Raw genomic sequence first — 26,431 nt, 5'->3', positions numbered from 1 at the left:
AGAACGAACGGTGCTATAAATATCTGCAGGCGTAACATTTCCTTTCCTCTGCCTCCGAGAGTCAGAAGAGCGACGTCGCTCATCTCCGTTTCGAGACGCGTATCTCGACGCAGAAGTTATTCATTACGAAGCGCCGGACGACATTTGCGGTCCGGAAGAACCGGCTCGAGAGGGACCTCTTCGTTTTTTCGTAGTTGATACTCGCTTTTCGGCATTCGCGGCCCCACCCCAAACGATGCGCCATCGATTTTTGCTCTTTGCGAACCGGGTCAGCAAACTGTGGCGGCCGCCGAAGGACGCCGAGGGTGTTCTCTCGTCCCTCTCCTTCTTCTCTCCTTGCACCTCCTCATCTTTTTCGTCCGCGTCCTTTTTTTTCTTCCTTGCGCACAGGATTTGGAAGTCGATGTCCGCTCGCTCGTCCGTGAGCGGTATTAATCTCGAGGGCGATAAAAACGTCCGATTATTGGCATTCGCTTGGCGTTTCCGCGCCTAAATCGGGAGAGTCGCCTACAGTCTTCGGCGACATTAAAATAACGACCGCGAGCGCGATCTCGACTCGCTTTTGTAATTTGAATTTCTCCGCCGCTATCGTCGATTCGTTTAACCACTTAACGATCGTCTTTTTAACGTGGCGGCTACACGAGAATAATTCCCGAACGATCGTTCGCGCGCCACTCGCTGTAAACAGACCATTCCTCGTGACTTTATGAAGCATTAAGAAATAAGAATTCTAATTTACTGCTATCGGAATAGCCAGAATAGTCGAATAAAATCTAGCACCCGATAAAATTAGCATAGGAGAATGTTTTTATGAAGCTACTTGTTTTGATTTTTAAATATTTTTGTATATCTTGTTGGAATACATTTAAAAGTAATTAGGAAAATGAGGAAAAGAGATTGGGGAAAACGACTAAATTTTTTTTATATTTTACGAGAGAAGAATTTTCCACCATTTGAAACTCATTGTACCTAAATATAATCTATGTAAATAATTTTAGGATTTTATTATAAAAAGGAAGGTAAAAGACAGTATAGAAATAATATATAAAATATCAAGCTACAGGTATATAATCTTTTTTATTTCCTATGATGACTTCGTCGATGATTTCACTCGTTTTATTTGCCTATTAGGCAAAGATTTTGAGGAGAACCGGCCAGGCCATATTCAAGCATCGCCAGTAGGAAATCACCGACTGACTGGACGGAGATATACGTTGTCGGATCGACAGCGGACCAAAATCAACCACTTTCAATGCTCGCATCCGTGACTTCTCGCGATTCCTGATTTGCCAGAGGCGCTGAATAATTAATCGGCTCATTCCCGCAAATGTAAATTTCTTTAATGGTTAGGTTTCGTGACGATTTTGACGACCTGATTAAGCAGTCACGACACATGCGTTTTCCGTGAAAAATTAATTGTCTTGGTTCTTAAATAATTAAGATGTTACGACCATAATCACGATAAACAAAAACAGTAGCAAGTACTAATCATACTCGTTTAAAAGACTTCGCACCAAAGCCACGTAGATTTGCTGTGAAATTATATAAAAGCAAAAAAAAAATGCTTGTTCTGTGAAATATTTGCATTCCTCAATGCGAATTATTAATGCTATAATGCCGTACGAGTAATGCTGCACGATTGCAGCGAAGAATGAATATTCAATTTAGAATTTCTCGCATAATGACGAACGTGACATGATAGCCTTGTCTTTGTAATCGTTTATGTAGCAAGGCGCTATTCTTAATTGAAGTTTGCAAATGAAAACGCAACTCTCTCTCTCCAAGCGAGCGGCTAAATATACCTGTGATTTTCTGAAAGAAGATTCGATTCCTCGAAATCGAGAGTGCGTGCGACAGACGTGATCGGAAACGTGGGAAACAGGGAATTTCATGGGGTGCTTATCGGCGATTCTCGAGAAGAGCACGTAACGAAATAATGCGCATCGGCACGCGACGATAAGGCACGAGTCGTTACGGGCGCGCAAGCGAATGCGAATTCGCGATACCTTTATTTGCGTTGGACCTCGGAATGCATCGGGAATAAAAGGACCAACTTGCTATTTTCACACTTGTATCTCGGAGAGTATTTTGAAGAGATTCATACAGATGAAAAAGAAATTTATTTTCTTACTTATATTTATAACGGTCTCCCTCGAAGAGAGGAAGACAGATAGCGGCAGTCTATATATTTTTTCTTTTTGAAAGGATTCAAATAATGTCTCGCGTCGAGGAAGAAATTCTCGAGCGGCATTGGTGTTCGCGCGAGCGAGTGAACGCTCTTAGGTGACTTAGGCTACCGCGACGCGTTCACTCGGCGCGTTCTCACACGCGGGGGGATTTTTATCGGGTGGCCGAGCATAACTAAACTTTCACGCGAATCACCGGCGTAGTCGAGCCGAGTCTTGTCGAGCCGCGCGCGGCCTTTATCGTTCAGCGTGGAGCGAGCGAGCGAGCAAGCGAGCGCACAGCCGGCCTCCTTCGCTTCGAGCGCGAGGTACTACGTATGATATTTAACCTTCTCCGTGAACGCCCCGCGCTTGCAAAACAGGCCCGTTCTCGTTTCCCCCGGCTTCATTTTCCTCCTTTTCTCGTCTAAGATCCTTTGCTCGGTCATGCGCCGGGTGAACGACTCTCTCTCGAACGCGCGCGCGCGCGAGCTAGCGAACGAGCGAGTGAGCGCGGATCGGCGTTACGATCGAATTAGCCCTTTGTGTATCCCCAGTCGTATTATCCCGTTCGCGCAAAGAAACACCATGCGATTTCTTGTCGCGATTTAGGGCCCTACGCGAAGGAAAAGTCTTAATAACTCTGTGATGCCACTTCTTTATGATCGTTACAAAAATCAGATATGCTTAATATCGATTTAAAGCTCGCAATTCCGGTTAACTCTGTGCAATGAATATTGAAAATGAAATATATTCATTTCAGATAGCTAATTGTGCGGATACTTGATGATAAAGTCGTCGTTTAGCGATTATATCAATGTAAACACTTCAACATCGTTTCATCGTTTCACATTTCGCCGCTGCGCAAACAACGAGCTCTCTTTCAGGTGGTGGTTAAGCTAGCTGCATCATTTGCAAACCAAATAGAACCGAGGTCAAGGAGCGGATGTTGAATTTCTCGGACGGGAGCTTATCTTACTGATATCGCCCCTGATGCGTACGATCTTACGGCTGCGTCAGCGGAATAGCGGAAAATTACTCTTCCGCAGCATCCGCTTTACAAATATCTTATTTCATGGGGAGTATTACGGAGTAAAATGTTATACAATCGTTATGTAATCAGCGTCAATATATAGATAGCGTAGAAGAAACGGAACAAAGGATTGTAGCGAAGAAATGATTATCTAATATTAAACCGCGACTTCTAGTTTCTATTACTTCATCTAACGATATCGCGATTGAGATGAAATGAGAGATAGTTCCGTATTTTTCATAATATTTAACAAGTGACACGATTGAAAAATCACAGTTGTGTTGAAATAATTTGTTAAAAATAGCCGTTTCTCTGAAATATATCCTGATAGTTTTCTACGACGACTTACGTAGTTAACGTAACGCGATGTGGATAGAGCTCAATGTCTGACGCGCGCGCACACGCTTCGCAGCAGCCAGTCTTTCCCTAGCGGGGAGGACTTTTATCATTTTTACCCGATCAGCCGCATTCCGCGGGCGAGCTCGAGCCGCTTCACACGGGGGACTCTCTACGGTCGGCGCAGCGGAACTTATCTCGACGTCGTGGCCGGATAACCGTGTGTGTTACGACATCGCACACGTGATATTCCCACCCCGCATTCGGGAGGGAGATGACGAGCGATCGCTCGAGTGTCGAGTGTAATCAACGCTAACGAAGTACGACCTTGGTTCAGCATATCACCGATGATCCGCGCCTAGCGCGACACGGGTAAGGCGATCTCGTGCGTCAATCGGATTTTTCCGCGCTGTAAACTTTCGCAATTTTCCTAGAGTAAAGCTTACCTCGCGAGTCGAGAGCTTTCTAAGCTTTATATGCGATAAGACGTTCAATGATAATTCTACAAGCAATCATTGAAGACCTTGGATCTTGGTTTAATTTTTGCAACTTCCGAGGTCTTTCTCGCGAGTCAAGAGCATGTCTCGAAGAATGTTAAAACCGTGGAATGCAAGCCTTGAAAGCGCGATATAAGTCGGGTCGGAGATGTCATTACCGATGCGACCTCGGGGAGAAGAAATCTCCGTGTTTACGGGAAGCTGCCTTTTCCTGCGCGCGCGCACGCGCGCGGAACTTGATCACAAAGAGACGGCATCGCACGAGTCAAGGATTTCGCGAAAGCACGCACTCTCGTCGCGAAAGTTACGCTATGCAGATTCCACCTCGTACACGGCCCTGAAGCGGTGCGCGGCATCCAAATGCCTGCTTAAGAGAGCTCATCTTCTTCGCCGTTCCTTTGTTCGAGCGTGACATCCGTGAAGAATCGGAAGCTGGAAGAAGGGATTTAAGGTCAAAGGTCAAACGGAGCGCGCGCCGTGCCGCGCGGAAAACGAGCTTGCCTATAAAATTACCATTCCGGTGCCATTCGACGTCCCCCTGCCCCTACCGATCTATCGTTGTTCACTTTACTCCCTTTCCCTCTACGAGAATGGTTTTATTTATTTAACTGTGATCCTCGAGCGACCGTGATCGTCCCGCGAGGGAAGAAAACGGTCATAGATCAATCGCGCGATCACGACTCCGAGATTTTTCCCCGGGTCGGTCAACAATGCTTTTGTGCGTCTAAAACACACAATATCTCTCTCGTAATATATTGTAATAATATCTCCGTGATGTATGAGATACACCACAGAATTTTTAGGATGTAGAGAAAATTATATAGTTTCACCGTAGAGAGTTACTTACGTTTTAACTATATAATTTTCTTAGAGTTATTTGTTACAGGATTATGTAAAGTTTAATATGTATTGCATCGATGATAACGTTTTTGTAAATTGCCATCTGTGCCATTTGTAGCGAAAGGGGTTAAGTGGATCTTCGTCCAGATCATACGATGTAACGATCGTGTGACTTCATCTCATCAGCTTGGGGCTGGCTCCTTAGTTGTTTCATCACAGCAATAAGAGTAATCGATCCGTTTCATTGATGTCACGTTCGCGTGACTATGTGCCAAACCGGCTCTTTACATGTTAGAAACGTGTATCTTTAATCGCGAGGTATATGCCCGCGTCAACTGTAATTATAGTGAAAGGAATAGAGATAACTATATGAGTTTTAATATAACATTCTAATAATTCTTTATTGTCGCTATTATATGTGATCGATGATATTTAATAGGAAAATACGAGTGACAGTCCAATTATCGGACCGTTACAAAGTCAATTCTGCATTGCATCCTAATACTAAATATCATCAAATTATACGGCAATTATTAAAGAAGATAACAAGGTATGATTTGTTATTTTTAGCAAATTAATTATTATAAAACACAAAGAAAGACTATAGTATAGTACAAATGACTTTCTTCAAGAAAGAGGAGAGAGAGAGAGAGAGAGAGAGAGTTTCCAACGTCAATTATGTATTTAATAAATACAAGAGCCGTCATTAGTTTGTCATTCAGTTTTATTTAATTTTCCAACGCGACGACGTCCTCCGGTAACAATTCTCATACATTTGATACATTCATTTTGTTAGGCGGTCCTTTAACGGCGTCACGTAATAGGTTACTATTTCGCTGTAACGTTCAATTACGTTCAATTATGTATTCGTGAGCATCGTAAAGGCATCACTATGAGGCACCATCAATCGGATAGTGACATACGCACACGCATACGTCCCTTGTCACGTGTAAGGAGACAAAACAACCGCTACGCGATACCCGACGCACTTTTTCTCGGTGTAGATCCTGGCGAGCCGCAAGCCAACTGTGTATCAAGTGCGTGCGTGCGTGCGTTGCGTAACGCGGCACACACGTCGCAGTCTTACGACACAATGGCGCTAACGAGCGATGATCGACCCACGGGGCTTTTGTAAGTATCTGCTTGATTCGCGGCAACGCATTTAACTCGCCAGTCGTCATTCTCAGGCCTCGACGAGGCCTTCCCATTCGATTCCGACGGAAACACGCTCGTGTATCCGATCGTAACGACGAGGAAGCGCGGTGAAACGATCCTTGACTGTCCAATGCTATCGCGTTTAATGCTCGAGCCTGTCTCGGAAATAGAGAATAGTCATTGTCGCCGACGCTTATGGTGGTGTACCGTTTCGAGGTGCAACTACGAATAAATCGCTTTGTTGAAACCGAGATACTCCTCTGCATCTGATTTGAATTTTTGAACCGAAGAGAATTGTGTGCGACTAAATAGAATCCGTATCGTGAAAAATGACAAGATAACGTTCCTCTCGCACGTGGCGAGATTTATTTCTCGCGCGTCTGCTTCCAGGCCGTATCTCTTTCCGCTTTCGCGCCGCGTAACTGCCTTTTCGCGCTTATCCTGAAACAGGTCCGCCGCCGCATCGTATCTCGAGATCTCACGGGTATTAACCCGGGACGAGATATGATTTCAGGATCCGTGGGATCGCCAAACGGACGCGCGCGTCGCGCGCGGCACGTTGCTCGTAAATTCGCGCGCGCCCCCGACGTGTGTACCCGGGGACCCGGGGCCCTCCCGATTAGAAAGGCCTCTCGCGCTGCGGGGCACGCTTGCACGTCGCAGCTCGCTGTGTTCCCGCGAGCGGGATGTGCACGTGTGCAGCCATATACGCGGCCAGCCGAAGAGGTCACGACGCCACTCGTCATCGAGATGACACGCAGGGGACGCTCGAGTATACCTCGCCCCTTTCCTACCCTCTCGCTGGATTGTGTGTACAGAGATCGAGAGCCGGTCTACTCTGGATTGTTCCACTCGTGTCTCAGGATTAAAGGTATCCGTTTGTTAAAGAGGAAATTTATCACGGTTTGTGGGATAATCGCGTTCCACTTCGAACGCCTCCGATAGAACGAATCGAAAATAAAAGACCGTTATAATTATCAAGTCCATATTCATTATACGTTTAGTACTTTCAACATCGATTCGTACCCGGGTAATTACGCCGTGCTAGCCGCCATTGCTCCAACGATATGCAATTAATCTCCCGTCAAAACCAGTCTTGTAGAACAGCTAGACTCGAGTATCTTACTTTCTACACGCTCGCACAGCTACCTGCAGTAAAATTAGATACATTATCTTCCGTGTATTTTTCGAACTTCCAGTTTCACAAAACAGCATGATACATTCGACACTACGTGTCGTCCGCGAATAACTATGTAATAAGTAACGCGACGTGTCACTTATGCAAATGTCAGTCTCTTCCTAAGTAGCAGTGCGTGATATTATCAACTAAATGCGTAAATAAAATAAAAAATATTAAGTACAGGAAACAATTTAAAATAAGATAAAAATGTCATGTATGGTACAACTCTGGATTACCGATTAGTTTTTTAGACTTGCATCCTCGTGAGGATGTCTCTTTGTTGCGTTAGTAATTCCGCATGAAATAAGAGATAGCTGACAGCTTAAATTGTATATTCAAAGTCGCGATTCTTTTCGCCTAACGCTCGATTAACTCGAAATCCAAGTTTGTCGGTTGAAACTCCGAGATATCCGACGGATGTTGGGCGACCTCTCTCTCTCTTGCTCTCGTGATCGTGAACTCGATCGACCAATTATTGTTTAGTGCCGAACGAACGTTCTTACGCGCTACTCACGGTATGAGGATCGCGCTGCTCAAACCACACCAATTAAGTTAATGCCTCTCCCTTAAGAATCCGGGGACTAATGGGCAGATATATCGAGTACATCTTCCATGCAGGATGAGGATACAGCGAAATGTCCCGTGACCTACATGTTGTAGCGATAACATTGTTGACAGAAACTGTGCATCGACAAAGCGGCATATAATCGCTTTATCTTAAATTCTAGAAGATCTATAGATTCTAGAAGAATCTCGCCGCTGAATTCTTTGACAGACTTGAAATTCACGTTTCAAGACTTGTGGAAGCAAGCTGTCGATGGATTATTCTGCGTCAAGTACGAAGAACGAGAGTCATGGATGCAAGATGCGTGCAAAATCAAGAAGAGAAGAAGAAAGAAATAGAAAGAGCCACAGGAGGAGAGGATGTTGTTGTGCAACGTTGTGCAATCGGCTAACGAGCAACGAACGCAACTGGAACGAATTTCTCCGTTGCTAGCGACGCTAGCATAGTCCGCCGTCGCACTCGTTGCACAATGGATTTGCATCCAAGAGATAGAGGATAGGAAGGAGAGGGTGGAGGAGGAAAGAGCAGCAACAGCAGCAGCAGCAGCAGCAGCCAACAACTCGCCGATGAGATGGCGACGTCGTTCCTTTCCGTGCCTAGATATCCGCTAATTTCTTTAATTACCGCCGTGGTCGGGCGTAATTAATGGCGGCCAGGGAGTAAGCCGCTCCGGTTTCCGCGTTGCGGACTATGTAATGAGGTAAACTCTTCTCCATCGACTATTTGCTGCTCGAGGCTGAGAGCTGCTCGAGAGTTGAAGCAGGCTGACGCGGAAATTGCGAGCCTCGCGCAAAGAGACGAGCGTGTACCTCGGTTGTTTTCTCAGCGAGACGTACGTTCGATAACGAGGATCCGTGTAACAATGTGTCCCGCGGCCTGTGCTCCGCGGTATTAAGAGCAATCGTTACGGAGCGATTCCGCGCGGCATGGAATTATTAATGAACGCTGGGCGTTACAATTGTGACGTCTCGACGGCAGTCTCGTTAAATCGAGAGAGTTGTACTCTACCGCGGTAATCACCGTGGCCGCGCGAGTTTGTCTATTTGTACAATTTATTTTATATGCGCGCCCATGATTAGAAGTTGTCTGGCATTATCCTGTGCGAGGTGCGTGCCGAGAGCGCGCTCCTAACTGCGACGACCCAGGAAACATAGCGGTCGCGCACAATGTCGCCCGGTGTGCCAATGTCGATGACCCTCGAAGAAGTGAGGAGGTAGATAGCAGGAGCGCAGGACAGAACGAGAGAGAAAGAGAAAGAAAGAAAATACAAGAAAAGATGAAGCGAGAGCGACGATGTTTAGAAGAAGAGGCAAGTTCTGAAGAAGGCGGTAGGACAGAGAGAGAGAAAAGAAGGTTCGTCCTGGCACCAGGGGTCGTCGGACCGACCAACCGACCGACCAACCGGCATGTTTAGCACTTAGGAGGCCTAATGGATGCCTTAAAGGACGACAATGTCGACGGCGGCGGCGGCGGCAGCAGTTGCCTATCTCGCGGACGCTGACGCCGGCGTCAGCGCCGATTTCCTGGTGCGGCCTCGCGCCGCGGGCAACCGGCAGTTAACGCACCACGGGCTCCCGCGTGCCTGACCCCTGAGGGGTCGTTGATCCGCGCTACGTGGTATACGCAGTGTTTTAATGGGCCCGCGGGGAGATTTGAAAGAGACGCGCCACGCTTCGTAAATCCGCGCGTTCGTGGGAACGGGACTTTCCTTCGCGGTCGAAATTACGGATAGGTATATGCGGGCGAGAGCCGGGAAATGTCGCCTCGCGGTCGTGATAATTATAAGTACAATGATATAGGAAATTTGATATTTAATTTAAGAATTCGGTGAATCTTTGTCAACTCGTGTCTCATCAAGGCCGCGAATCGAATTTAATTTAACTTCATGCCGAGTCGCTGTGCTAAAGCAATTTCTGCTCGAGCCATCAGATAATTCTGAACCGCTCATTGTGTGTCGGGCGTGTAGCTGCGGTCTATAATTCTTACCGCCCGGGGACATGTCAGTGTTTCTACGATAACACGTGTATGTACATTACATACCGCGCTTTCCTGTATCTTAATTACGTTTCGACAATAAAATCGGCTGGTGTTTCCCAGGAACTGTCCGAGTTGATTTTTGTCCCCGCGACGTTAGGCGCGCAAGAAAGAAAGGCGAGAGAGGAGATCCCGCGCGAGATAGCGAGAGCGCTCGCCAAGGAACGCGCACATAATTGTTCGCCTGTTGCACCTGTGACCGTGCAGTACGTATGTATATGTATATGTGTGAGCAGCGCAGCGACATAATCTCTCCGGAGAGACGCTTTAATATGCGCGTCTCGAGTCATACGCACCCATACGAAGCACTCGCGAGAGACGCTACGGAGAAAGTATGTACTTTCTACAGCATCCGCGAGACTACCGCGTTAAGTCGTTGTCGAGACGCTTCCGTTTACGCGACCCGAAAGGGTTCTGCACGCAGAAGTCGAGTTGTACGTCGCGTATTTTCGACGAAATCAAAATCGATTATTCCCTAACTGACATATCGATGCTAAATATTAATAGCTTTCATTTTGTCTAATTATTTTTTACGACGGCCGAATTGATGTCGAGTCACGATATAGGCCTAAGATTTGCACTGACACGAAAAATATCGGTGAGAAACGGTACTCACAAATAATAACTACCGTGTTGCTGCTTAAGAGAAGCAAACATCGTGAAAGTATTGTTGTGTCACTAAATATTAAGCGTAAGGTACTTGTAGCCAGGCGCAGTCAGTGGTAGAACGAAAGTAAGCGATTAAGGGCCCGTGTTGCCTCCGACAGGAAGATCGATCTGGGTCGATTTAGGTCGGCGTTACGAACAAGGTAAACAGGAAAAGGGTCAGTCGGATCGGAAAGTCGACGCGAGAGTCGACTTTATATTTCTCCCGTTCGAAATTCTCCGACGCGCAAAGCCGTTAAAACGAAATCAGGTAGGAGGCCGTGACACGCGATTCGCCGCGAGACAAACGCACCCGTGAGATGTTTCGCGAAAACGGGAAACGGCCATGAGTTTCTTTGATCGCGGAAGCACGGCAACCGAACAATCGAGCTTCCCTCGGTAGCGACGGGGTCGACTCTTCGTGGTTCGGAGAGCTCGTAAAGCACTCGCTGACGCTGATGGTTTTCGCGGAAGAAAGAAACTAAGAGAGGAGAGGAGAGGGAACTAGGTGCTAGGTCCTCGGCTACTGGTCGGCTTGACTCCTGGGGCGTAAAATTGGGCCTTCGTCTACGGACACGAACGGTAGCGGTAGTTCCTCCTCCCCTCTTCTAGATTTCCTCTCCCTTCTCGGAAAGCCTTGGGCTTCCTGGGGGTCGTAAGTGTGCGCGCGGATCGGACCTCCTCGGAGAGGCCGCTTTCTTGCCACGCGCAGGTATGCCGGCGGACGCTTGATGATGTTAACGTCGCAAAAAGGGCTCGAGTTGCTAGAGATCCGTCTTTGCTTCTTACGGAAGCCACGGGACGTCGTTAAAAATCGGTAGATGCGCGGTAAATATAGTAGCGCGGAATGATGCGGCAACTTCTCGAGATAGGACTCCGTAGAAGCTCGCGAGCGATCCAGAGGGGGAGAGATTAGCCCTGTTTCTCGATCCCCCACGTTCTGAACGCAATCCAGTTTTGTACCGGAGTAAATCCCTCGCCGCGATCCGGATCTAATGCGATTTGTGTGCGAATGCCGCGGCTTCTAGGACACTGGTATCTACATTCCACCTTGCAACGATCACGACTTACACAAATACTTTGCTCACGACTGCTATCTCGTAAATGGTGTAAGTGTAATTTTTGAAATCGTCAATGAATTTTATTTACGCGAATGAAACGTAAACTGTTACTTTTCGGGAAGAAACCGTAAACCGTGGGATGCTCGCAGCATCGAATAGCCGACTCGGCAAATCAATGGTAATGATAGACGCGGGAGAAGCGCGAAGACGAAAAGGAAGCCGGTAGTCGTGATGATGTTTTGCTAGCTGGGGGTCATCCTTAAAAGCTAGGGCTCTCATCCTTAAAGCCGCCGGGCTTAACGCGCTCTCGGCTACCGCTCGGTATCTCCGTACAGGAGGCGGCGGAGATGAGGGGGCGTTTCACTGCTGCGCTCGTGAAAAGCGGCCGTGGAGGATCACGGGTGCCATTAGCTACGCGCTGGTCTTTAAGCTGCCGTTCGGCTAGCACGGCGATCGGCACATCGAAGAAGGGAGTTTGCTAAATTAAAGACTTTACGGACTATTGAGCACCGCTCGTTCCGCGCTGCGCTTTTCACTGTTCGACGGCACGGCCGAGTCGCGTCGTCGCGCGATCTTTGATCCGCGGCAGTAAATTCTTTCGATAGCACGGTTAGCCGTGTCCGGTCGTTTCTCACCGTTAATTTGGCTTCGGTTGATACACTCGTCGAACCGCGGAATCGCAAGCTCTCCTTATCGATATAATGCAGAATTCGTTCCTTACGTTCCGCGAGGAAGATGGCATCGAAACGAAATAACCGTCCCTTTTCGTTGGTTAACGAGCCACTTTAAACGACATAGAAATGGAAAAACGCTTATTCGTGAGTATCTATTATTATATGCATTATCCATTCCGCGATAGTTAATTACAACGTGTAATTTAATTCGTTGCTAACCGCGTTTTCCTATGCCGCAGGCAAAGTGATTTGCGAAAGTATAACGTAGGAGATTTGATTTCTTATGTGGCGCATACAAAATCGATAAATTGTATTTAGAATTGGAAACGGTTGAAATATTGCACTTCGCCGCTTTGCGAACGAGAAATTGCGGACGGCGGTCGCTACCGACGATTTCTCCGCGGAAATGCAAAGTAACGTCGCGAGCAGGTAGCTCGAGTCATACGACGAACGCATTAATTCCCGCATCGGGCAGAACCCCGCGGGAATATTCCGCGCGTTCGCGAGTTCGAAGTAGCACTCGACAAACTCGTAACATAGGAAAACATGGCGCTCTCTCATGGGGAAGCACATGTTCCCGATAAGATCTGCGGTATGCCCGGGTTGATTGAAATTACATTCCCCGGAATGAAATGTTCACTGTAGCGGAAAGTAATACACTTTTTCCTAGCTTTTCAAAGCGCTCGGCGACGTTGCGCTGCAGCAAGATATTCCCAAAGATCTAGCGCGCAAACTAATTTGCGGATTCGCCGCGTCGAAATTGTCGACCATTCCCGGAGAAAACTTGTAAGCGTCGCTCTTTTTAATGAGAAGAACCCGACCGAAGAAGCTCATGCGTGACTACCCTCGTGGGATTTCTCCGTGGACGACGCGAAGCGGCGCGGCGGCGGTATACTTGGTCAAGGTTAATGACGCCTGCGTATTTAGCCATGACCTTGGCAGAGGAACGAGATGGAAACCTCGACCCGTCCGATCGTACTCTCGTCGAGCCCTCGGCGCATCCTTCTGCCTGTCACGACCGTGACTTTCCTCGGATTTCACCCGTCCGAGCTGCAAAGTGATCGTCGCACGCGGGGAACCAGCCGAAGGCTAATGACGGCAGGAGTGTTGGATCGCGAGTTGCAACACTCCCCTCGGGAAGGATCCCGCGGAAAGAAATCGGGTTAACCTCTCGAGCCTCTTGTCCATGCACCTGTAATAGATCACAGGAGTTTTCACTCCGCACGGCAGATGCGGCTTAATGAGAGAGAGACTAGCAAAAACGAACCTCTGTGGGAACCTCTCGAGATGTTGATAGATAGTTTGGAATAGTTACGCGTGATTAAGCCTTCTGGAGGTAGGCTAATTTTTGTAACGCGTAAAAGTTTGCCTGATAAGGCAGTCTGATTTTTATACAATAGACGATCGTATACATAAGGTGAAAACGGCGTGAGGTAAACGTTAGCATCAAATCGACTTTAACGCTGATTGCAATAAAGCGGCTCGCCAATTAATAGATTGGTACTTAACACCAATCGTAACCAGGCACTATTACTCGCACGCGAATGTAATATTACGACGTTCAATCGGGTTATTGGCCGCTGTAACGAGGTGCAATCTTAATCTTGCTCGAACGGATTATGCGTTGACCCTATTAATGACACAAATAGTCGATGCTATCGAAGGTCTTTGGTTCGAATCGATTGCAGCCTGCCTGGCGTTAAATTACATCTGTAGATTGCACGAGAGATGCATGTGAACGCTAATAGAAGTCGTAATCTTTTATTAATCGATCACTCTCGATTACATTATGTCGAATTTGTTGCATTCGATACTGCTGATTAGAATTTCCTATCGAACATTCGTAAAAGTGCTTTTGCAGATCTCGTCGCTTCAGAAAAAATTTAGAAATTTTAAGGGAATAACGATACTGCGCGAGTCATTCGCGAAATACGAGTCTCTCTCTTCAAGCCGAAGTCGTCATGGAGAGTCTCCATGCGTGGCAACAAAGGGCTTCATTACCGCGTCTCATCTTCGCCGATCTCGTCATTACGTTCTACTCGGCCCCGAAGCCGGCGAAGGCAACGCGATGACGAGAACATTTCCACGAGGTCGATGCCACGGTGCACAAAAAAAAAGGGAAATTGTTTTTCAATTTCCACGTTAGATCGCGAGTTAACGTAACGTGGATTTCCGTTCCTTGATTTTGACCATCCGAATTAATCATCCGTTAATGAAATAATCTCTGAGAAATAATATTAAATAGTATGAAATAAAAGTTTAACAATTTTTCTGATCTTATTTAAGAAAAGAATAATTTTTTTTCGTACAAAGAGAGATCTCTATTTTTAAAAGAGGCGGTGCACTATAATAAATTACAAATTTTTTCGAGATTGTCTTTTCTCGTTTTAAAAATGGCGTTTATTGTATAAATGCGCCGGTTAGGCGATATACGATCTAAAGTTTCTGCGGCCGACACCTGCGCGCCATGAAAGGGATTTTATAAACGTAAAATCTACAGAAGTGGTCAGATGGCAGCTGCGAAGGACAGCTGGAAGAGTCGAATCACAATTTCGAAATTTATGCAACTCGAACCCGACCGACTTCCACTCGCTAGATTAGCGCGATTCCCTGTCTTGCAGGTGCGTCCCAGCAGTATAAAAAGCACGATGATCTAAACTATATTTTAAGAATTACACCTGTCGATTCGTTAGTGAAGCTACATGTTATGTCTCATTGCGGATTTTACAACCGAAATAATGTAGCGTATGTAAAATTAGACTGGATAGCAAAGGCTGCGCCAATCGTTCGAATTCATGCATCAATAGAAACAGGTTAAATCATAAATCTTAAGCTAATGAGTTATAATAATTGTGAAATTAAATACAAGTATAGCGAATGCGTTGCCGTAATGCGTGCGAAACGAATGGCAATTAACAGCTTCGCTACCGACAAAATCGTATCTAGACATCGTTTCTCGCGAGCTCGCGACGATTTCCTTCTCTCGATCCGATTGCTTCGAGGGAGCAGCGGAGATTCCGTCTTTAATCGAAGCGGCGAGAAGAAGCGTCTCTTCGGCGAACGAATTACTAGGGATCGTAATAATCGGCGGCTTTAACTCGGGCTCCCGTTCGCCGCGGCGTGCTAATCTTCAGGTGCGACAGGGCCATTAGACGACGCTACTGCGATAATAATACCGCCGTCACCGTCGTTGTCAACATTGTAATGCCGGATTTACAGTTGTGGCCATTAGACGGCGAAGGAAATTACGAACGCTCCTCCTCTTTCCAGAACGCGGTTTCTTATCCACCGCCGTTGATATCCTGATTCGCCATGGCTTATCACTCCTTGATGCGACAGCTTTTCGCGGAAGTGAATCTTTTGCCCACCGCTGGTTTCCCCTCTCTTCCACAGGATGGAGGGGGGGAGGGACTTTGATGGGACGACTCAAGGCCGTCGTTCGCGCGGAGTTTAGCGACTTCTCTCTCACGTCATCGTGATTATGACTTTTCGCGACGTGCGAGGAGCTGCGGTACGCGATACGATCGCCGGATGTAACGGTGCCCGAACGTGTTTTCCCGATTAAACGCGCGTATATATATATATCTGCGGCATGGAACTGGTATAGATAGTTTAACGATAGCTCGCTCGGCGATGAAATCGATACGATCTCCGCGGTCTTCTCTCTCACGAATGGAACGCGACATTTCCAGATATCGTTTCACGTTTCAACTATCTTGTTTTGAAAAATTCTGCCTAATTACATTTCTCTTAACGCGCTAAATCGCATATATTAGCGAATGCGCGCGAGTCGCAGCTAGCGCGAGGATCAACGCGCTCCTCCGAGCCGAGCGGAGAAATCGTCGCGCGGAACGATAAAACTCGCGAGATACAGCGACGTCGGTCGGAGATTAGATTGCTAATTGAGCAGAGAGGAAATCTCGAAATCGCGAAGCGATCGTCGACCTGCATGTGCTCCTATCGTGCTCGATAACCGTGCGCAATCGTGAAACTGGCTATGTCGTGGCGCGTGTCCTTCTCTTCTTTGTTTAGCGGGGGGCATCGTGCAGGGAGACACATTAGCTTTGCCTCCATAACAACCAGTAATTAGAACGTAGATAACAACTCGATCCAACAGAGAACGATCACTCGTTCTCGGTCGCGCTCGTATTTGCTAACCTACATACATATATATACCAATAGACGAGCAGCGGCTCTCACTTGTGATCGCGATTCTCGCCCTAATGCGTCCTGTGACTCTCTCCTTTCTCCCCCTCGGGTTTTTTACGGCCTTGAATAATAAAAATTCAGTAGGAAGGATGACAGTAAAATTTTTTCGCACAAATTTGACAAGAAACCTAAAGGTTTCTTGTAAACTCGCGTTTAACTCTAATGCTAATTTATTTTCTGCGTACCGATTTCTTGGCAATTAATTTCTTGCTCTCGTGGATGACGCACGGTAGCGCCGCCCGGACAAAAAGATCACGAAAAGAGCGAGAGGAGAAATACTGATGCGGCATTCCAACTTCCATCCCATTCCCGATCATTGCGCGCTCTGTGGGATACCGCCGAGTGATACAATGGCCACTAATGATGCTTACTTTGACGCCTGTCGAGCGGTCCTTTCGTGCCATGACCCGGTGACCATCTCTCAACGTCACTTTTAACGGACCTCCGAAAATATTTTTTCTCGCGAGGGCCGTGTCCCTTCCTTTCTCTTTTTCCCTTAAGCGAACGCACTTTCCCATCTTCGGACATGATGTACGACCGACGCTTCCCACGCAAACGTTCTGCCTTGCATGCACATTGATTTCCCTCTCGGTCGTTGCATCTACTTATCTACTAGATCGTGTCGCCGATCCTATAGTTACGCGCGCTTTCCTAAAGAACATAGATACCGGGACGAATAATCGTGTTGTTTGAAAACTGTAGTATATATACATATATGCTGCATCAGTCTTATGTCGAATGAAACGAGATCCGAAGACAGAAAAATGGGTGTCGCGCTCGTGATCGTTATCGGCGCTAAAGCTCTCTGCTTCTGAGGAATGCGCGCGGCACTTCCTTGAGCGGCAAGCTCTTTACGTAATAAACGCACAAGTGCTTTCACTACCGCTGCTCGAATTTAGGCCCGTGAGCATAGGTGCATTGCCCCAGCGAGTTCACTTTCTAGTGGTTGTTAGATCGTCGGATTACAGCGGGTTCGCGCGCTCGCCGTGGGATAATATTTTGTGCGTTCCCTCAACCGGCGTTCGCCAAACGCTTCTTCGTATCATAAGTGAGTTTCTCAAATTTTGATATGTTTGTTTTTACCGTATGTTTGTCGTAAAAATCAAAATCTCGCTTGGCGAAATTGCGTGGTCTCGGGAAAATTAAAATGATCGAAGAAAGCCTCGAAGACTCCTCGATAACATTATTATCTAACGGCTGAGCTTACACAAATACAATAATTTCGAGTTGCATGAATTGTGCGCGTAACTCTCTTACGCAAACACATGTGACATTAAAACTGATAACAGTATCATTACGTGTCATTCGTGTTATTAAGTGCACACGGGGAGATATTGTTCCATTAAAAATCTGCGTCGATACCACGTTATTATATTTTACGTCACGATTTAATCTATCCTGTTTCATATTATAGATATATGCTGGATATAAATAGTATATGCATCTTGTATGTAGGACATCCTTGCTCTCTGCATAATTGGTGGTAAAGTTTCGCAATCAAGTCGCGGGGTTCGATATCGCAGTTAATCGAAATATCCCGGTTACGCGGAAGCGTTCAATTTCGTGATCAATCTCGGACTCCATTTCGCGGTCGCAATTTTTCATCCTATTTAGGTTTGGATTTCCGCGCGTGACACACGGAAAAAAATCAAAAGTTTTGAGATTTTATCATCGGGACATTGCGGATCTCGTTGCCTCGACGTTTCATTCTTCGGAACGTTATGCGACATGAATCACGGGTGTGTAACCATCGTAATGCTTTAGAGCGGCAGAGTGCAAAAAGATGAGTTTTCCGCGAAGGAAATCGCTCGGCGTGGCGCGTCCTCTGTAATCAGGAAAATATAAGGGAGGAACGAAGCGCGTTATTAACAGAAAAAGTGAAAGCGACGTATCGTTTTGCGGGCGTACAACTCGTGCGATATATTGTCTTATATTTACTCCTGCCTTTTCGAACGTCTTTATTAGCAATGTCGGCCGGTAGAAACGAATTACAGCAATCGACGATGGTGCGCGGACACACACGTCAATCGTCCATAAAGTCGCGATTACGCCTAAAGTTATGAAATTCAATTATTCGCTCGGCGAGACTGAAACATCCGCGCTTCGTGCAATCAACGTTTTAATGAACGAATGCGCGCCGCGATGAAGACGGCTGCAAATTGGTCAAGTCACAAAAATGTACCTTAGCGCAGGCATTCGCTTCTGAAAGATTTCGAATTTGAATTACAAATGCTGCCATTATATTTTATATGTCTATTATGTTTCGCTTTTCAGATGTATACCTTCGCTAGTATATCGATGCGTTTCAATTTTTTTTACGGCATACGCGGCGTGATATTAAGATTAATGTGTGATGTATTTCTTTTTCAGAGGTAAATACGCAGCGGTGAGGAGATGCCGCGAGAGATCCAGCGGCAGGCAGTGGGCCGCCAAGTTTCTGAGGAAGCGACGGCGGGCCCAGGAGCTCAGAGCGGAAGCGCTTCACGAGGTCGCCGTGCTGGATGCCGCGGCCCATTGTTCTCGTCTCGTCTCCCTTCATCAGGTCTTTGAAACCAACACCGAGATGGTGCTCGTCCTCGAGCTGTAAGTACAAGGACGTTTCTCAATCGCCTGTATTCCCGGTCGCATCATCTTAAATGTAGCCTTCGAATCGAATGTAAAATAACTTTTATCGTTTGACGTGGTGGCACCATTTATCACGGGTAATAAAAGTTAGTTTATCGTTCAGTTAGATTGTCGCAATGACGAAATAAAACTGTACGATGGACAACGACGATATTGCATGTAACTTTCTATGTGTCGTAACAGCTGCTAATTATATTTAAAAAGTAGGACAAAAGCGTAAACTCGTGATTTAAGCGTACGTCGCGCTACGATCAGTTGTAAAAATTACCTCGCGCTGATTCGTCCCGACGCGCGGTGGTGCGCTATGTGTATTTGAATGAATTTATGGAACAAACCGCGCCGCGCGAAAAAGTATATATGCTAAACGTAAATATTATGCAAGTTGTGCGAGACAAGTAATGTTTATTGCGACAGGGCTCCTGGCGGCGAGTTACAAATGATACTCGACCGGGACGAAGTTCCAGAGGAACGGCAAGTCGCCAGATTACTGAAGCAGATTTTGGACGGGATAGCCTTTCTGCATTCCCTGAACGTGGCTCACCTCGACATCAAGGTAAGTGTTTTCAAACACTCGAACTACGTTTATATGGTGAAGGCACAGGCCTAACGCCGCGACCGTCTGGCGAAGGTGTGGCTGTTAACATTCAAAACTGCATGCGTGTCAAAGGATATAAATATATCTACGGTTCAGCGTGCCTTGGTGCTTTCTCTCCGAGAAAAGTATGTTATTCAGTTATAATCAGTTATGCAATTGTTTTTTAGATAATGTTTATACAATTTTTAATTATATTTAAAAATGACTTTCCGGCTTTGAGTTAAAAATGATCGCAACCACATATCTTAGGCAGATAATTCTTGGTTCATTGCTCGTAATAACGTCTATGTGTCACGGTTTTATCGGCGATAATAAATTCCTCCAAGTAACGTTCGTTTTTGCGACTGAAAGATTGGGGAATAACCCGCGAAAACGCAAGCCGAGATACTCGGTGTGATTCGCCTCTTCGGCATATCTCCAGACGTTAAAAATAACAAGCGAGGCACGATAACGAGCGAAGATTGTCGCTCGTGCAAATAATTCTTATCTCGTTTTTCCGGCGCGGCGCTCTCGCAGGAGCGCACGAAGAACAGACGTCTTCACCTGAGGCGCCTTTTGGCGCGGCATGCAGGTAACTGCGAAATATCACGATGGAAACTCCAATAATATGAAAGAGTTGGCGATTCGTTCGATGCGATAAAGATTATTTTTACGCAGGACGGTATCTCTCTTGAAAGAAGAGATGCACCGGTAGTCCGAGCTTTATCGGTGAAAATATCGCGACGGAGAGAACGAAGAATCGGTTCACCACGCTCTCTTTCTTCCTTTCTTTTTTTCTCTCTTTCCGAAAAGCGTGAATCCGAAGTGATTCTTTATCGTGCCGAATCTCGTGGCGAGCTGTCGCGAGAAAGAAACTCTCTGCCAAGGGAGCGACGACATTTCGGGCGCCTCTGGCAATTTCTCAGCTGCGGGACTACGCGCGTTCCGTGTCGCGGGCCGTACGATCGACCTAAATCGTTATGTAAACGCCTACGTGCACGGCGGTTCTGTTTGCCAAATCGGCTGATCAGGGGCGATTCCTGTGCGCCGACGGTATACACCTTGCGTGACGCGATACGTTTTGCAAGGCAGATAACTTCTCGGCGTCTCCTGCAAGAATAAGATTGGACATCTCCTTGACATGCCTGCCATGTACCTTATTACGTTTTCGCGGAAATATACACTTATCGATTGAGAAACAAGGCAATTGTATGTAATTGATTGTGTTAAGTTCAAGAAATGTATTTTGTAAATTGAGAAGTAGGTATATATTTTCCGATGTATATTATTTTTTCAAAACGTGATGAATCAATCAATTGCCGGAAATATTTACTTACTTTGCAAAATACTTTTTAAGTTTGGTTTAAGAAATAAAACGAAATAAAGAATATATTAAACCTTCGATGGACAATTGTTTTGTCTGTTAATCTTGGTTAGCAAAACGTGATTCTACTGGTAGAGCTGCGCACGGGCATTTTTTCACGCGCGCATTTTCGCACGTGCACACTTTTGCACGTGCACGCATGCAAATTCCGCCGAGACACAGGGAGAGATAGAGCATTTAAAATCGGTCTTGCGTTACTCACGCCGTTATGTCACCTGAGACACTTCGCGGTGGAAGAAGTGAAAATAGATCGGGCGCGTATCGGGCGCGCCGTGCACTTACTTACCAATGATTCATCTAATCCTACGCGTCTCTCCCTTCAACGTTTCTGAATTCCGTCGTAATCGTCGATCCCGCGACTCACGCCGGCGCGCGACACTTCTTTTTCACGCGGGGTAGATCGACGAGACATTCTATTGAGGGATCGATGACATGCGCGCGAACACGTGCGCGGCCTACGAAACGATGCAACGCCACGAAACGACGATGGAATGCCCGCCACGAAATGGGCGGGAATGGGACGTTTCTGTCCCACGAAATATTTTTGTATGCGGCGTCGAGGGCGTCCGTACGAAAATAGCCCCTCGTATATTTCGCCGCTGTTCGTTTCGACGACGACGCCGACGTGACGTTTCGCGTCAAGTTCCCGAATCTCTTTCTGCACGATTTTCCGTGGGACTAAAAATAATTTTTCGTTGCGGCAGAATCCCCATTCAAGCGGCGTGATGTTTCATAAAAATCGCGTAATTGAGACGGTGTCTCGCTTAATCTCCGGCTGGTGGATTCGGTGGCCGGGAATAACTGGTTCGCGACGCGACGCCGAGTGCCGATGATCCATAAAGAATCGCAATTGAGCCGAAGACCCGTTTAATATTTTCAAGCGGATGATTCTCGCGGGGCTAAAAATAACTTGTTTATCGCGCCTGGGTCCCATTGTGGCGACGATCAGAAATAAATCCCATTTTAACTTTCGTAACGCCTCGTCATCTTATTATTGTATGCGTCGCGTGTCGCCCGCCGAAAATAAGAAGGCGACGAGCGCAATGTTAATTCCATCTCCGATCGGCGCGGCCGCGGTCGGATTCGCGAGGGAGGCTTGCGACGACGCGACGACGATGAGCGCAACTTGGACGATGAGCTTTATTCGAGCGTGTCACGCCGGCCCCAGCTGACAACCAGTCTTTCCTATTTAGCGGCGAAGATTTGCAATTTGCGATTTGCACACCGCATTCGCGTGCGCGCGTAGGTATACGAAGTACGTGTTTATCGATTATCGGCGTGATCGATATGGGTGAGCCAAGGTAAGCGAGTTGTATTAATAATGTTCCGGCGGGGAGCGACATGCACAAGCCAGGCTCTCGCGCGCATTTCAGACTCCCAGGTCCCAGGCTCTCTCGGTCTTAAATCTCCTTTTTAACATGGCTCGCGTAACGACGATGGCAGTTATACAATCCAATTACTTAGCTTTTGCGAATTCGCATTAATCGCGTCGATTCATCGTCAATCAATAAATATACGTCTTTTGTCGTTTTACAAGATTTATAGGATCGTAACACCAGCGCCATCGATTATTTCATAATTGAATCTTTTTCAAAGTTGCGGAAATATCACGCCGACATATCGCACGTTTATATCGACCTTCACGGCATCTTATCGATCCTGTGCCGTCGCGATAAAGCCGACAATTACGCATCGGAACGAAGTCATCCTGATATCGCAGTGTTTTCAAATCGATAAGATAATTTCACGCCCGAACGATACGGGTACAACGTACAACTACGCAATTTCAGCAATTTCGTCGTTATAAACAATTCCGTGGATTTTTTCACTATCGAGACTCTAAGGATTAGCTACAAAAGCGACATTTTCGAATCGTGAGTTTCATAAGGAACGGCGACTAATTAACTCGAACGGGATAGGAACAATACGATCTCCTCTCTCGGCGGCTAGCAGTGAATCATCGTTATTCAGATGTGCTCCGCGGCGTTTTCGATTCATTGACCCGCGAGAGCGAACGGCGTTTATTTTTCGCGCGGCCATTCAAGAACGCCGAGAAAAATAAGCCGACGAGACTTCGACGGCTGATATGCCTTGGAAACCGGCCAAGGCGTGCATCGGCTTTGCATATTGCGAAAATACATGTCGCGGCGAATCGCGTGCTTTTGTTCATATCGACGTGTGTGACGGCGCAGCAAAGCAGATGCGCGGTGAAATTCTTTTAAAAGCGCGTTGCACCGTTGGTGCACAGCAAATATACAAGGAGATGGATGGCAGTTTTTATGGATGTAGCTTCGAGAAGCGATATTTATCCTCGTTTGTCCACGAGCTCGCGCAGCCGTTCTCGCAACGAAATGCAATTTTGTGAAATTTTTACGATAAGATCGCGTTTCGAGACGCATTTCAACTATTGTGAAACAAATACTCGAACTGTCTCTTCTTTCTTCTGTTCGTATTGTCATTTATCAATGACATTTAAATCCTTTATAACAATCACTGTGTAACGAATTATCTTTCACGCGAACTTAATTTTTTCTAGCGGAATATTTATCTCCAAACAAATCCTGCATTTAACGGGGAAAAAAATTTGATATTTATGTTATTACGTGCGCGAAACGTAAGACGCTCGGGCTGCTAGCGCCGACCGAGAAAGGCAATTGGCCGACGAATAAGTTAACGAGCGCATTCGGGTTCATCCTAAAAATAACGCCGTGCCACGAATTCGCGCGATATGCCGCGGCCAAATATAGATTTCGCGGTTATGAATGGAAAAATGCACGCGAATTCCTTGGCCGGCGTCCAAAGGGGCCTTCTTGGACGGCGGCCACGAACTTTCGGGCGCCGGTGTTCTAAAGCCGGCCTCACACCGTGCTAGTTCACCGTGCCTCGAAACGGAGCAGCTATATTCGTCGACGCGCGACGCGCCGGAGAAAAGTCGCGCGAGCGCGAGAACACACCATCGTCGTGCGCGACGAAATAACTCGGCGTCCGCCGGCCGTGCAAATTCGAGAATTTGCACGACGAAGCCGTGTTAATTGCGGCCTCTCCATATGTTCCCGCGCTTTCCCAGAGCCGCGGACCGATCCCTGATGCTCCGTTTTGCATTCCGCCGCGATGAGTTGGCTCCAAACGTTACTCACGCACATCCATCACGTAGGGAACGTTGGCAAATATTAATTAGGGGAACGGAGACGCGTAGTCACGTAGACAAATGAAACGAAAGAGCCGTACTATAATTTGTGCGTTTTTACATCTTAATTTTATTTTGTATATAAAGAGGAAAAAAAGACGTAAGAATTTGCACTTTTATCTGTTTGAAATACCGCAATGCCGTCAATGCCGACGACTTTTTTGAAGATTTTTTTTTGTTTTCGAGAGAACTCCGCGTGTGCGTTTGTGAGAAAATTGTCATTCCCGTTATCCGTCTGCACGATCCATTCTGCGGCTTATCCTTTGCCGGCGGCCGTTTCTAGCTGCGGAATGCCCGCCCGTCGATTCGAGAACAGACAAGAGCGGTCAGTCCGCGCTGAGGGCACTATCAAACGGGCAGTTTGCAAAAATAGGAAATATGGCTCGTGCATTTGCCCGTGAAATCTATACGATCGTAAAATACCAATAAAAATTCTGTATCGCATCCTGCAAGGTGGAATTCTAGCTATTTCTTTAGAATACGGAAGCCTTCCTTTCCACGTGGCTACCAGGTCGACTTGACCTTTATTCGCGATTTTTAATCGTTGTATCGCGGAAAATATATTGAAGAAATAGGTACATATTGAACCGTGAAAGAGAACGCATCCGACCCGAACACGTTGATAACGTTCGTAGTAATTCGAGTGTTTTCGAGATTTCTTAAGAATTCTCGCCGGCGTATCTAATTCCTGAAATTGTTAACGGTTAAAATCCGAGGAAAATAATCTCTTTGCTCAAATCTGTTACTTGTACATCGCTGTTATATTTGTATTAAAGCACGTTCTCTCTCGACGACAGAGTATTTTTCTCTTGATCGCAAATGTCGCAAATAGGTCGCCTGTTCTTCGCTTGGTAGGCCAGAACAGCGCCTACGACGATCTCAATCGCGTGATATTTCGTAGATGCTGATGTATACCGCCACGGATTTAATGCGCCGACGACTTGTTTATTCGAGCAACAAATCGCCGAGACGATGATAAACGTGGGCAAGTCGCGTGTCGGGCCGCCGCATATTACCGCTAATAATAGACGCGTGTAATAATATCGACGATAAAATCGGCGTCGAATAGCGGGCCGCGCCAAGTTCGCGCCAAAAGGGAGCCACACTCTATTTTATACATATAATTATTTTATATATATAATAGCTGTGGCTTTCACCTGGCGCGTGGGTGTCGCGAGTCGAAAATCAACGTTTCCCTTCGAATCTTGCGTCTCGAAATTGCTCTGCGGTCCGCCAAGGACTCTCAATTAGCGCGCTCTTTAACGACTAATCCTTTCACTGCGTGACAGACCGAGACTTTGGAGCATTTACTCGTACCTTTTTTTGTCGCTTATCGTCACACTTCTCGGTCAATTAGTAGCCTTTTACGTGTCGCAAGACGAAGACTCGGTTGGCCAAGAGCGACAGTCCACGAGGCGGCAGAAGCTAATCTTGAGCGACGAGCCTCTCTCTCTCTTTCTCTCCGAATCTAATCATCTGAGCAATATGCTGTGCAATTAGCATGCGTCTACACAACGTTATTAGCGTCAATATTTCGTTGTGAACATAGTGAGTAATGCTGTTTCACTATGTTGCGCAGTAGAAACTTTGAAGATGATGGAAACTGACGAATGAAGTCATTTCGAAAGATTTTAATATTATATTTGATTTTATTCAAACCGATCTGCTTGGCAGTTTTTCACTCTTTTCTCGTCTATAATTATAATATTACGGATTCCTTCTTTGTCTTCGGTATATTTATCTATTACGGATCTACGTTAGTACTGCTTCTATTATCTGACTGAAAATCAAGCCGAAGGAGATAGAACGAGGCGCGCGCTCCCAAGTTTCGACATCCGCGCTCGTTCGTTCTGGCGAGACACATTTGGAACAATGAAGAAAATCGCGAAGCGCGCGCGCGCGACATGGTACAAAAGCGAATGGCGTTCTCGTAATAAAGTGCTGCCTAAGTAATTGCGTCACGTTTTAGTGCTTGTCGCAGTTTCACGTGCTCGCTTTCGCTAACAGCAGCAGCAGCAGCAGCACACCGAGCAACAGAGCAGAGAACGTAATAATCGTTTGCCGCGTAAAACGATGTTACGTCACACGACCGAGTCCTCTGTCCTTTGGCGACGACAATCCGACGATCACATCGGCGATCTTTGCAGTCGACGAAGCTTGCCCCGAATATGAGGTTGAATTGCGCGCGACGTCAGCTCGGTTCCGCGTCTTGCAACTTCGGCACATTCCACGTACCTAAGGACAGAAATGAATATTAGTTCCTCTGG

The 26,431-nt window shown here is 46.6% G+C and overlaps 1 protein-coding gene across 1 annotated transcript in view; it reads left to right on the top strand.

The window, feature by feature from the left end:
* Positions 1-26,431, top strand: part of LOC139815560 (uncharacterized) — a 94,407-nt gene that overhangs the window by 52,447 nt on the left and 15,529 nt on the right. Inside the window, exons 2-3 of the mRNA XM_071782556.1 lie at positions 18,765-18,977; positions 19,434-19,572. Coding sequence (XP_071638657.1) covers positions 18,765-18,977; positions 19,434-19,572 — 352 coding nt within the window. The remainder of the gene's footprint in view (positions 1-18,764; positions 18,978-19,433; positions 19,573-26,431) is intronic.

This window comes from Temnothorax longispinosus, chromosome 7 (assembly GCF_030848805.1).
Source record: "Temnothorax longispinosus isolate EJ_2023e chromosome 7, Tlon_JGU_v1, whole genome shotgun sequence".
Lineage (NCBI taxonomy): Eukaryota > Metazoa > Arthropoda > Insecta > Hymenoptera > Formicidae > Temnothorax > Temnothorax longispinosus.
This window is presented reverse-complemented; position numbering and strand designations above follow the sequence as displayed.